At 38.0% G+C, this 14,257-nt stretch overlaps 1 protein-coding gene across 1 annotated transcript in view; it reads right to left on the bottom strand.

Annotated features, from left to right (window-relative positions):
* Positions 1-4,862, bottom strand: part of LOC107753860 (CD209 antigen-like protein C) — a 10,386-nt gene extending 5,524 nt beyond the window's left edge. Inside the window, exons 1-5 of the mRNA XM_016570136.1 lie at positions 4,458-4,862; positions 3,164-3,289; positions 2,098-2,268; positions 1,829-2,010; positions 1,455-1,570 (exon numbers count right to left, since the gene is read on the bottom strand). Coding sequence (XP_016425622.1) covers positions 1,455-1,570; positions 1,829-2,010; positions 2,098-2,268; positions 3,164-3,289; positions 4,458-4,539 — 677 coding nt within the window. The 5' untranslated portion in view covers positions 4,540-4,862. The remainder of the gene's footprint in view (positions 1-1,454; positions 1,571-1,828; positions 2,011-2,097; positions 2,269-3,163; positions 3,290-4,457) is intronic.
* Between the last annotated feature and the right edge of the window lie 9,395 nt (positions 4,863-14,257).

Here is a 14,257-nt window from a genome sequence, read left to right as displayed (position 1 = left end):
ATATAAATCATTTTGAGGATATATAAATGATAAGAAAATTGTTTTATGCAAGATCCCTTTGTCCTGTTTTTCTTTTTTTTAATTAATTTATTATTATTATTATTTTTAACAAAGAGGAAGGATGAGATGATTCAGTGTATCATCACAAGACTTTCACCCAAAAAAGAAAAAGGTGAAAAAAATATGATTCAGTAGTTTTAACTCCAAGTGAGATGCGTCATAATACGGAAATGTTTCCAAGAATCCGTAGCGATCTGACTTCCAGCAAAAGAGTTTTAACTTGTACACTCTCAGAAAAAACGGTACAAAAGCTGTCACTGGGGCGGTACCTTTTCAAAAGGTACACTTTTGTAACTTTTAGGTACTAATATGTACAACTTTAGGTACTAATATGTACCTTTAAGGTACCAATATGGACTGTTTAGGTAGATGTGCCTTATTTTCCATGAATTATCTCTATAAGTAAAAATGAAAAAATGCAGATGTTCTTTAAAGTAAATTTTACTTACAGTGTTCTCATTTTATGTAAAAAAGTTGAAAAAAAGTATGCAAAAAATATGAATAACTTTGAAGCAAATGAATAATATATATATGTGTATGTGTGTGTGTGTGTTCTACTGTCTAGGGTCCGCCATATGAGTTAAAGGGGATGTTATGTGACACACTCCCCCCTTTTTTCCACTTTTTTCACTCCTAAAGGGTTTGTATCCTTCCATGCGCAAGCTAGTGAATGGGCTTTTGCTCAATGACTTGCAGAAAGTTTTCTGCGGGAGTTAGTGCTAGGGGCTGTCATTGTTATTGTCGCCGAGGGCAACAAAATAAGGACGTTGCTGTACTAATAATTCACTGCTCACTCAACACAATTCCAGATGCAGACTCGACAGGGTTGCTCGGCGGCCTGCTGCTGCTGCCACACCTATTTCTGGAACACATCACGTTTACTTCCTGCACAAATTTGCATGATATCTGCAAGAGCACTGTCACACACCACACCATTGCTTTAAGTCTTTAATAAAACACCTTTGGGGTAAAATTTAGTTGTAAAACACATATTTGCCTCAGTTTATGCTATGAATGGTACATGCTAACGCAGTTGATTGACATTATGCCTAATTATACTTAAAAGCAATGTGTTTAGCGAGTGAGCAACACACGCTAATTGATTCCTTTACTGCACAGCGCTCACAACACATTAGAGATAGTAAGTCTATTACTCATCACTCTCAGAAAAAAAGGTACAAAAGCTGTCACTGGGGCGGTACCTTTTCAAAAGGTACACTTTTGTAACTTTTAGGTACTAATATGTACAACTTTAGGTACTAATATGTACCTTTAAGGTACCAATATGGACTGTTTAGGTACAAAGATGTGCCTTTTGAAAAGGTACCGCCCCAGTGACAGATTTTGTACCTTTTTTTCTGAGAGTGTAAAGATATTAAATGTGATATTCTTACCCTCCAACCAGTTTAGTTCCGTCCACCCAGTACCAGTCGTCTTCTACTTTTTGATCACTTATGCCAAACCAGTAAGAGTTCCAGTATCCACGGGGCAGCAGGTTCCATATGAACGTCTTCATCAGGTCAAAAGTTGAAATATCAATAAAATCAGTCAAAAAAACTTAAGAATCCATTTTAATGGCTCACGTTTCAACTAAGATCCCTTCCTCTTTTGCATATTCCTGGCCAATAGTTTGTGTTCTTTTTAGACAACTATAGATGTCTAAAGTCAGTGTTACTTGAGGCCATTTGATGTTCAGCAAACATCTGCATACACACACACACACACACACACACAATGATATAAATGCAAATGTAAGAACAGTCTTTACCTGTTCTTCAGCTGTGAGGATGATGGCCAGGTGTCCTCCTTGTTGTTTGCAGTACGCCTGACTGTCCGACCAACTCCTTCGGTATTCTGAGACGTAGTAACAGCTGCCGTTAAAGTGCTTCCAGTCTTCAGGACAGGGATTCTTCGTTGGTACTGGAGTGGTTTGTGGTGCAGTGGTTGCCTCTAAAAAGACCAAATATTTTAACGTTATGAAATGCAACAGATATTGTTTGTTGATAGCACAAATGCATGCACTTGCACCTCACTAACCAAGCTCAGCGATTTTTTTCTTCAACTGTGTCCATTCTTCCTCCAGTTGACTCTTTTCTCTCTTCACAGCCTGCAGTTCTTCAGTCAGAGCCGTTACGTTAGCGCAGCCCTTCTGCATGCGTGATTCAGCAGTGCTGGACGGGCAATCCTGATCAGATGAACGTGCCTCACCTAAAACACAAGAAAAGAAATGAAGGCAGATGTGAGTCAATGATAGGATATAAAGAGAAACAGGATTTTAAGAAATAAAGATAGAAAGATTCAGTTTATAACATAAGTTTCAAACTGATCTGTTAAAACTAATTTGTGACCCTGGAGCACAAAAGCAGTCTTAAGTCGCTGGGGTATATTTGTAGCAATAGCCAAAAATACATTGTAAGGGTCAAAATTATAGATTTTTCTTTTATGCTAAAAATCATTATGATATTAAGTAAAGATCATGTTCCATGAAGATATTTTGTAAAACCTTACATCAATGGAAAGATTATTTATTCAGCTTTCAGATGATGTATAAATCTCAATTTTAAAAAAATGATCCTTATGACTGGTTTTGTGGTCCAGGGTCACATTGTATAATAGTTTTACATACAGAAAAAAAATTGATGTAGAAAAAAAATTTCACTCAGAAATTGCTAGTAAATTTTACAATTAAACTACAAAGAAATGGCAAGTAACACATTGAATAAAATGTGACATTTTGAAGTAGAAAGACTGAAATAGAGAAAATAAAAAGGTGTTTTAATGCAAGAAATTCACTTTTTTTTTTTTTTGGTTATGTCTGGAAGATAAATAGCAACTGAACAGTTCAACAGTGCAGTTTTTACATTTTTAAATTTATATTTTTGTAAAGCATCAAGTTAGAAGTTTCCTTGAGAGAATTCATTTCATATCTACAGTAAGCAGAATGGGCATCGTAACTTAATATACTGAATCAAATCGAAACGAAATTGGAATTCTTGTCAATCAGAATTGAATCAAATCAAAATGAATCTGAATTTGTTTTAATGTCCTACTTGTTAATAAACACATTCACACCAAAGTCATGTAAGTGAGAAAAGAGTAGTACCACTGTGAACATTTGTGACCACCAGGATCATGAGTAAGATGAGGCAGAAGGCAGTCAGGCATGCTGTTGCCACCTTGAAAGGATCTTGGCAAAATTGCTTGCTTCTTTTATCAGGGTTCTGAAATACTGTGAAGAAACAAATATTCAACTGGATTTACCGTGTAGCAATTGTATAAAAACTGCCAAGTCTAACCATCAACAATTTGACACAATGTTAAATGAATAAAGTAGGCTATGCTCACCTAACATTTTTTGACAAGAAATATAGACTTTTGTATTCTTTCTGGAATACACGTGGCACATTTCAGTGAATCATTTACAGTATTTTGCCAGGTTAACTCAAACCCTGAGAGTATTGATCAGTATATTGTCCAATAATTGTGGATGGTTGTCAAGCTGGAGATTCTAGTGTAAAACTTCATAAACATTTACACAACTGCAGCATCTGAGGTTGAAGTACTGTCCAAAAAGGTAATGAATGTTCACATTCAGGAATGCAATCATTTAAGCATCAACCGTTGAAAAACACATTGTCAGATACTGAATATCAGAGAGCATGTGTTTCATTTACTGTCTAGGTGGTTAAAGTCTGGAAAAAAAAACATGCTGATGGAATTATGTGTGCCCAAAAATATATATCTGATCCAAATTAGTATCCAACCAAACATTTCTGATTTTTAGAAATTATATATTTATTTATTTGTTAGACTTTTTTAGAAAATTGAATCAGCAATAGTTTTTTTTCAAAGCATTTAACACGTCTATACATTTTTAAAAACTATTTATACACTGAAAAAAATGTTTCATTCATCCAATTAAAAAAATGTAGGGTAACAGTTAGGGCAAGTTAATTATTTTTCATTGGCTCAAGTTAAAAAATATAGATGTGACTCATTACCCTGCATTTTTTTAATTGGATGAATAAAAAAATTTTTTCAGTGTATATATATATATACAGGGTTTGAAATTAACTTTTTCACTCACCAGCCAATTTGGCTACTAAATTTTTAAGTTACCGGCCATTCATAATTTCTACTAGCCAAAAAAATTAAACAAATAAATTATAAAACAAGGCCGGAGGTAAGCCAACAGCTTGAGGCTGTCCACACTGGATGCGACAAAGTGACCATTGCAAATCATTTGTACTTTGTCAAACAGTAGGCCTACGCCCACACACACACACACTCATTTTCATTTACTGCCTTACAAGGATTGGAGATACATGGGTCTCATAACACACAATGCAACTGTAAACATTAGGTTAAAGAGACCGCACATGCTGTGATTGTCATACCTGAATATCGAACCTCTGGACTGCTGCAGTCATCGTCAGGTTCGTCGATTAGATTGGTGTGTATTTCCTCGCTGTTAGACATTGCTCACGTTTGCACAAGTTTGCACACTTACGCAAACATGAAACGCACAGGAGTATATCTGTCCGATGCAGTGCTTGCTCAACAGCAGGCGTGGTTTAAAACGATGTGTGCTGAACGACGTGGGTTGGTTGACATTTGTAGTTCTTTGTATCCCATGACTTGAGATCTAGATGTTTGCTCAGTCAGAGAGCATTTTCTCAAAAGTGCTTTGAGTTGTGCAGTTTTCTTTAATCAGCGGTTTATGACTCACCCTTGATCATTACACAATATCATTTGTTGATTAGCCACTTAGATATTGCTTAATATTTGAGTGATTTTTTTAACATTCTGAAAGTTCAGTTTAAGTGTAGGGTAAGGCATAGTTCACCCAAAAATTAAAATTCTGTCAACATTTCTTCACCTAAGCCTATATGTCTTTTTTCATGTCATACCTGCATTTCTGCTGTAAACAATCGTTACCATCCCATTATCTTCCATAATACTGACAAGAATACTATGGAATGGGACCCGAAATTGTTTGGTTGCCAGTAAGGTTGCCAACCGTTCCGTATCGTCCCGTGTTTAAGGCATCAAAGAAGCGTTCCGTATGAAAGCCATTCGGAACGCAGATTGTCCCGTATTCGCAGCTATGACCACCTTAAACCATTACGAATAACTCTTAACTGAGAATTTATCCGTTCGCGGAACGCTTTAAGACAAAGCAGAATCTTCTGCCGGTGTTTTGCCCAATTCTGACCCCCGCCAGATTACTACCCCCCTAGTATTGGTAGGTTTAGGGCAGGGGTAGGCAAGTCAGGACACCGGCCCTCCAGGACCGAGTTTGGGCAGCCCTGGATTAGGCAATCAGGTAGCGATTTCAACGAGGGGGTAATAACTTGGCAGGGAGTCGAAAATGGGCACAACACCGGCTTATGAGCGGGACTCGCGATAACAGTTTTTTTTGGCACATTTTTTTGGCGAATGCAAACTGAATATTGTTCATAAATCCAACATCTAGCCACGCAAGAAAACATGAGGGAAGACGTGATCAAAAAATCAAATCGTCTTTAGTTTATGTTGTTAAATAGAGGGGGGGGAAACATAGCCAACAACTTCTAGCGAATTCTTAACCTTGGACCTCATTATTAAAACACAAAATGACCAAAAAAAGACTCCAAAGCAGCCAATACTCATTTATTCATACAGTAGCCTAGGCTTCATGTTGCAACAAAATTTTTGTTAAATTTTTTGTGCCATTTTTAAAAAAATGCTTTATTGACTGACGTTTCATAGATAGACATTCAGTTATTATGGTTACTTACTACACAACTGGTACAGTCACAATTCTAAAGTGGTAGGCTACAATTTGCTCTAGCCAATGGTTTGTGTTTTTTGTGTGTGACTTTTTTTATGACATTACAATTCTATTTTACAATTAAATTGTACATACATTGGTTTAATCAAAAGAAATGTCTTTATGCCTGAGAACCTTTTATACACATAGTCTACTTAACTTACTGAACACTGAAATGATATTCACTATGTGGTACAGTATTTTGAGTGTCCCTTATTCGGTGCCTTATTTTCATATAAAGAAAAGCCCTTGTCCCTTTTTTCCTTTTCTGAAGTTGGCAACCCTTAGTTACCAGCATTCTTCAAAATATCTTATTTTGTGTTACACAGAAGAAAAAGTCTTCATACAGGTTTGGAATGGCATGAGGGGCCATAAATATGACAGAATTTCCATTTTTAGGTGGGCTATCCCTTTAAAAACAATGTGCTTTTCCAAATTGTAACATGTAAAAATCCAAATAAATAAATGATTGCAGCACAAGATATAAAAATAAAAATTGTATTTGCTTTAGTCAGAGGATATCAAACAATTTGGTATTTTGAGCCGATTTTAGAACACGTGTATTGCCATATGCGTCATGGAGCAAATATTCACTCCACCGATGGCAAAGCAAAAACTAGCCTACGCTAGTAAGCCGTGTCTGTCTGGACCTGTTCTGAATACAAAGAACATTTTCCTCAAAACATTTTTCCTCTCACCTACTCCTCCCGTTCCCTTGCCCAGTATGAAGAAAAATGCAATAAATGTTTTTTCAACTATAGCTAGCGAACTCGTTAACGAGACTCGCTGGCTGCTGGCTAATGTTGATTTCTTCACCGTTGACACTTTGTATTTGATGGTGAGAAATATAGCTAGCTTGATAGTGGATTTGAAACAACAGCTGCCAGCAATTCTGTTTTTTTTTTAAACAACCATTACATTATTTTACTCCGTATTTCCTTTCAGGAACACAGAATTCGCGCCCAGCAGTGCTAGAAGCCGCTCTCTCTGACATCTACAGATCATGTTCATGAAAGTTGGGTTTCAGCGGACTGAACTATGGTCGATACAGGTAATCAAAAGCATAATAAGTAGGTTAAATAAGTATTTTAACTATTTTGAAAACACACAGATAGTTATAATCAGAAAAAAATGATTTTTTTAAAGACTTCAAAATACAAAGTACAGTCAGAGTCTGAAATAGTGCCCATCCCTGCTCAAAGAACCAGTGTGGTTTAACAAGTTAGGCTCTATAAAAGACATTAAAGTGTGATTAATTAACCTTCGCTAGTCAACAGATGCGCGCTGCTCAAATAAACCACTCGCGCGATAAACCGCGATTAACTAAGACAATTCAAAAATGTGTTAAAGATCTGTAATTCTTTGCTTCTGTACACACATGAAAAATATGTAAATATGTCTCAGTGATTTCCTTGTTCATACAAAGTCAATGGGGTCCAGTGTTTTTTGGTAAGTATTTTAACTATTTTGAAAACACACAGATAGTTATAATCAGAAAAAAATGATTTTTTTAAAGACTTCAAAATACAAAGTACAGTCAGAGTCTGAAATAGTGCCCATCCCTGCTCAAAGAACCAGTGTGGTTTAACAAGTTAGGCTCTATAAAAGACATTAAAGTGTGATTAATTAACCTTCGCTAGTCAACAGATGCGCGCTGCTCAAATAAACCACTCGCGCGATAAACCGCGATTAACTAAGACAATTCAAAAATGTGTTAAAGATCTGTAATTCTTTGCTTCTGTACACATGAAAAATATGTAAATATGTCTCAGTGATTTCCTTGTTCATACAAAGTCAATGAGGTCCAGTGTTTTTTGGACATCAAATTTATTTAAAATATATTCTTTTGTGTGCAGATTAAAAAGTAGGTCATACATAGCCTACATTTGGAACGACATGATGGTGAGTAAACGACTAAAGGATTTTAGTTTTGGGGTGAGGTATTGATAGTGTCAACAGTTTGAGATCTTTTATCAGTAAGGATTCATGACTGAACCAGTGTCAGGTGCTGATATCCACTGTCACCATTAGATAGAGGCATATACATGCTCCAGAACAGCCAGAAAGCTCAGCTTTTTAATGTAACTAACTCAAGGAAGGGACCACAGCAATGTTATGACACAATTTGCAGGGCCAAAAATGTCTCTGCCACAAACTTAGGAGAAAACACAACCAAACTGAAAGTCATATTACAGCTTTATGTGAGAAAAAGACATAAATTTATGTAGGCTAATTGTTCATAGAAAATCTCTTATTCTTATTAAAAAAAGTTAATAAGGCCCATACAATGATAACCACATGTAACGTTTTAATAATCGTTTGTACAGAAGAACAATATAGTTGTCCAGCTAAAAAAAAAAAATCAGTGTCCGATTTAAAAAATAAAAAAAAATATATATACAGTATATATATCATTTCTCAGTTCTCGCATACAAACCACATTCTGATATCCATACTAATACACCCACACAACTATAATATCATTTTTAATTCAATTGTTCTTTTATCAGCAGAAGCAGGAAAAAAAGTGAGTATTTGCTCCATATAGGCCAAACCTATAAAATGGTGATATCCGGTTTCAGTTTTGCCAACAGAATGAAAGCATATTAACAAAGAATGCATGATTTTATGCTTAAATGGAACTAATATTTTTGTCATTTAGGTCCTGGGTGTAACTTTTTTTTGTACTTAGTGTAAAGTACATTTTATGCTGTTTGCATAAACACTAACAAAATGGTTTAAGAAAAAAAAGAGCTTGCACATTTAAAGTGGCAGAAGACAAAACTGAAGCACAGACTATAATGAACAAAACATTATTGTGCGTTGGTGTGGACGCCTATAGGTGTTATTCTTGGTATGAACGGGCTTTTAGTGTTCTTAGTGGTTGTTGGTGTGCTCTGAATAGTTGATTGGGCGTTGCTAAGTGGTTTCAAATTTTTCAGACCATACTTATCAAAATAGGATTTTCCTGTCACTGATTTAATGCACTTTTAATCACTCAGAGGTCTACATCTCTATGTAAAACGTGCTTGAAATTCAATTTAACGGTTTGAAAATCATGTGCTGAGGTGATTGTTGTCTTCAAGGTCAAACGTTTACCTGGTTCAATGAGGTAAAGAGAAATCTAGATTAAAACACCTGTGCTAAATTCTTAGCGTTATCTAAGCATTTAATTCATGGTTTCATTTTTTTCTGAAATATATAGATGGTGGAGCAACCATCCATTGAAAGTATACTCGAATACTATCCTTGCACCTTGAATAGCTTACAGGGGAGAGTGGGGACGGTTGCAACATGGCTTATTTCTTCAATCAGGAAAGAGCTACAGTGAACACAATACAAAATACAAAAATCAATAGGTCTCAATTAGCCTCCCATCCTTCCTGGAAGAAATCAGCCACATGTGACCATTCCTTCTACAAAAAATAATTTATGGTAAAAAATTTTTTTTTTTTTTTTAATGATCAGATTTTTTGTCATACTGTCTAAGTTGTTTGCATGAAGCATTGTAAAAACATATTTTAATTTGTGTTTTCTTAGCTTCTAATAGGCATAGCTAGCATGTGTCTAAGATATTGTGTCAAGCTAATATAGCAAGTTTTATCACAGCTGTCAGTGTTGGGACATATATTCCAATATGCTGTCCCTTACCACAACAATGATTTTAAAAGCTTGCCATAACATTAAAATTGTTTTTATGGATTGGTAAATAATCCCTTTCAATAGTCAGATATCTCACCTTTTTTATTTAAGTAAATATGTTAAAAATTAGTTCAAGTCTAAGGAGGTTTAGCTCACTTTTGGGTACAATTTTGCCCCCAAAATATGGTTAAGTAGGTACACACGCACACACACATATTTTAAAAGTAAGACTGATTACCAGGTTAGTCAAACTAGTTCTTAAGACACAGTCTTAACATAGTGGCTATGCAACCAGCCCTAGTTCAATATACTTTCACAGAAGTTAACAGAAGTAGGCTATTATTAAATTTCAGAGTCAGACACGCCCCCCTAAAACGGCTCATAAAAAAAAAAAACTGTTTACTTTATTTTTATACCAGTTTTACAAATGAGGACGTCCCCAAAGAGAGGTTTTTGTCAGGTTTAGCTCACTTTTGGGTACAATTTTGCCCCCAAAATATGGTTAAGTAGGTACACACGCACACACACATATTTTAAAAGTAAGACTGATTACCAGGTTAGTCAAACTAGTTCTTAAGACACAGTCTTAACATAGTGGCTATGCAACCAGCCCTAGTTCAATATACTTTCACAGAAGTTAACAGAAGTAGTTTGAGAGAGGCGGGGCATAGAGGACCTACAATAATGTACAGTATTTGAAAAATAATGTGTTTTTTGAACATTAAAGCATGTCAACATATTCTGTTACACCAAATACACAAAATAATGATCTTTAAAATAGCATCATATGACCCCTTTAAAATGAGATTTAGATCCAGAATTTGAGTTTTAAAAATTAAAAAGTCTAAATGTGCTAAATAACACATTTGTCCTTGATTTTTCTTTTTTACTAACCAAGAGCAGCCAAAATTAGCAAAGGCAGCCTCAAGTTATAGAAATCCATCCCTGGAGCTTCAGACAGGAATGTGAGATGGTGTGAACTCTCTGTAAGATCTTGAGAAAGTTAAACCTGCCCCGGTCAAGCTGTAGTCTACTCTTCTGATGCGGTACCTATATGGATGGCAGAAATTTACTATGCTTCATTAATGGGAAACACTGCCCCATAGAATTCATATGCATAGTTTCAAGTTACTTATCGCCTGCAACATTCTTTTTGTTAAAGATCTGTAATTGTTTCTTTCTGTGCAAAAAAAAAAAAAAAAAACATTTGAAAATGTCCAAACAATACAAGTCAATGGGGTCAAAGTAGGCTACGCCATTCATGCACTGAAAAAAATGTTCATCCAATAAAAAAAAATTAGGGTAATGATTCACATCTATATTTTTTAACTTGAGCCAATGAAAAATAAATAACTTGCCATTGGCTCAAGTTAAAAAATATAGATGTGAATCATTACCCTAAATTTTTTTCATTGGATGAATGAAACTTTTTTTTCAGTGTGCAGAGTAAACGATGAAATGATTTTATTTTTGGGCGAGCTACTGCTTTAAAACAGTGTAAACATACAGGTTTGAGACATTTTATAAGGAAGGATTCATGCCGAATTAGTAAAATCAATTTGCCATTACGCATATAAAAATATTTACTTTCACCACTAGATGGAGTCATATACATGCTCCAGAACAGCCAGAAAGCTCAGCCTTTCAGTCTTATCAAAGAACGTTCCACGGCAGTGATGAAGGAATTTGTAGAGCCACACACCCAAACTGAAAGTCACATGACAGCTTTATGTGAGAAACGGACTGAGATTTATGTAATTATTCAGATAATCAGCTTTTATGTCAATAACATAAAAAACATCAAATCTGTGCATAGACTAATGTTTTTGGTCATTTTTTAAAGCCTCAAATGGTCATTCCAGTGCAATTCCTGTCATTCTGTAAATATAATTTTTAAAATAAAAAGACATTTTATATTCTCACAACAATTTTAGACCTATTTTTTTGAGCAAAAATTATTATATATATATTTTTTTTTTTCTAAACCTAGACTTTGCTGTTGAAAATGTAACTTTTGAGTCTTATATTGAACCTGGCTGTTTTGCTAAAATATGTAAAACTGAGTGTATTTCAGCCTCAAGAATGAGAGGAGGTGTTATCTCCAGAATTTATAAACACTCACATTGCTTTTAGTCTTCATATCAGAGTCGTTCCATCTGAAGGACAGATCAATGGTTTAAAAAATACAACCATTACATCATTATGACGGAGTTTCTGTGTCTGTTTTCATTAAGGGAAGACCAGGACGAACCAAAGTTCACTCTCTCCCAAAAAATGGCTGTTCATGCGTTTGTTACTTCTCGGCTAGATTACTGCGACTCTTTATATTTGTCACAGATCGGCCAGGCTCAGCCACCTCCCAATCACAGCGAACACCATCACCTGAGTACTGATCACACGCACCTGTCACAGATCGACAATCACCATCAGCTCACATTCATAAGCACACACCTCACATCACGCCAGTGTCCGATCTCGTTCCAACGAAGTGGACTCTCTCTCGCTGATATCCATGAGATTCATTGAAAGACTTACCTGCCTGTTGAACTTACCTCCTGTGTTTCCTCCTGTGTCCGTTCCAGTCATCTGCTTCGTGGATTTCCAGTTCACTCATCGTCTGAGGTGTGTGCAGTCCTCTGTCTCCCTTCCACGATCTCCTGTGAATACCAGTTACGGTGTTACTCTCCTCATCTTCCCTAAAGACTGATATATTGGCTTTAATACTCACCTGCCCGTACCATCTGCTTCACTTGCTGAGAATAAACTACCCGTTTTTCTAATCCTCTGTGTGAGTCTCCTTCCGTAACAGAAGATCGGACCCCAAAGGATTCAGCAAGATGAGTGCTCCCGACCCGCTCCAGGAGATCGTGGATGCCCTCAAAACGGATACTCACCCCTGCCATTGTCACACCACCTGTCACGCCCGTCTCCAACACCGCTTCCTCTTCTACGACAATACTTACCAGTCCCATGGCCAGACCAGCGCCCTTCTCTGGCTCCGCGGAGGAGTGCAACGGATTTCTGCTGCAGTGTTCGCTCGCACTGGAGATGCAGCCACATCTTTACGCAACGGAAAGCGGCAAGATAGCATTCATCATATCCCTGCTGACGGGGCGAGCCCTTCAATGGGCAGAGACCATCTGGTCCCAAGCTGGTACAGTAACTAAATCCCTTGATCACTTTATTGCACATTTCCGAGAAGTCTTTGGTAAACCTGTAGGCGATACCTCCGCTTCCACTACGGGAGTAGGAGCGGTGCTTTCGCAGCAGCAGGGAACTCCAGCCAAACTCCATCCATGTGCTTTCTTCTCTCGCAAACTCAGCCCGGTGGAGAGAAATTACGACATCGGCAACAGGGAACTCCTTGCTATTAAGTTAGCCCTGGAGGAATGGAGGCATTGGTTGGAGGGAGCACATCATCCATTCAGTGTCCTCACTGACCATAAGAACCTGCAATATCTACGAGACGCCAAAAGACTCAATCCTCGTCAGGCAAGATGGGCTCTCTTTTTCACTAGATTCAATTTTACCATTTCCTATCGTCCAGGCCCCAAAAATGTGAAAGCGGATGCTCTCTCTCGTCTTCATGCTCATGAAGAGGTCAGTGAGGAACCAGAATCCATAATCCCCAAGGAAATCATCGTAAACCCCATCCAATGGAATGATAACCAAGTTACCTCCACCAATGCTTCCATGCCTACTCCGCCGGGCTGTCCACCAGGAGTGCAGTATGTCACCCAGAGCACAACGCACTTCCCTGATTCACTCTGTTCACACTTCTCTGGGCACTGGCCACCCAGGGCCAACAGCACCATCTCGCTGCTGAAAGATCGCTTCTGGTGGCCCAATATGGCCAGGGATGTGAGAAGGTTTGTCCAAGGCTGTTCCGAATGTGCCATCTCCAAGAGCCCACGCCACCTACCATCTGGCAAGCTCCTTCCGCTGCCCATTCCCAACCGCCCTTGGTCACACCTAGGAGTTGATTTCATCACTGATCTGCCGGCCTCGGATGGTAACACATGTGTTCTAGTAGTCATTGATCAATTCTCTAAATCCTGCCGTCTTCTCCCCCTCAAGGGCCTTCCCACAGCTATGGAAACCGCTGAGATCATGTTTAATAACATCTTCAGATATTACGGAATTCCTGAACACATTGTTTCAGACCGTGGCCCACAGTTCATCTCCAGAGTATGGAAGGCATTCTTCTCCCTCCTAGGTGTGACCATATGCCTTTGTCAGGATACCATCCCCAGTCTAACGGGCAGACGGAGAGGAAAATCCAAGAAATTGGGCGTTTTCTACGAACCTTCTGCCATGGCCACCAGAACTCTTGGAACCAGTTCCTAGGCTGGGCCGAGTACGCGCAAAACTCTCTTGGTCAGCCATCCACTGGACTTACTCCCTTCCAGTGCGTACTCGGGTACCAGCCTCCCCTCTATTCCCCTGGTCCGGGGAACCATCGGATGTCCCTTCTGTCAATTACTGGTTCCGAGAGAGCAAGAGGGTCTGGGACGCAGCTCACCATCAGCTTCAGCGGGCAGTGCACAGAAGCAAGACGACAGCAGACCTTCGAAGGGCTGAGACTCCATCTTACCTACCCGGTCAGAAGGTATGGCTGTCAACACGGGACATCAGGATGCGCCTGCCCTGCAAGAAGCTCAGTCCCAGATATGTTGGTCCCTTCACCATCCTCAAACAGATAAATCCTGTCACATACCAACTCCAGCTTCCCTCACAATACAA

The sequence above is a fragment of the Sinocyclocheilus rhinocerous genome, unplaced genomic scaffold (assembly GCF_001515625.1).
Source record: "Sinocyclocheilus rhinocerous isolate Xijiao unplaced genomic scaffold, SAMN03320098_v1.1 scaffold612, whole genome shotgun sequence".
Classification (NCBI taxonomy): domain Eukaryota; kingdom Metazoa; phylum Chordata; class Actinopteri; order Cypriniformes; family Cyprinidae; genus Sinocyclocheilus; species Sinocyclocheilus rhinocerous.
Note: the sequence above shows the minus strand (reverse complement) of the source record. Positions and strands in the feature narration are given on the sequence as shown.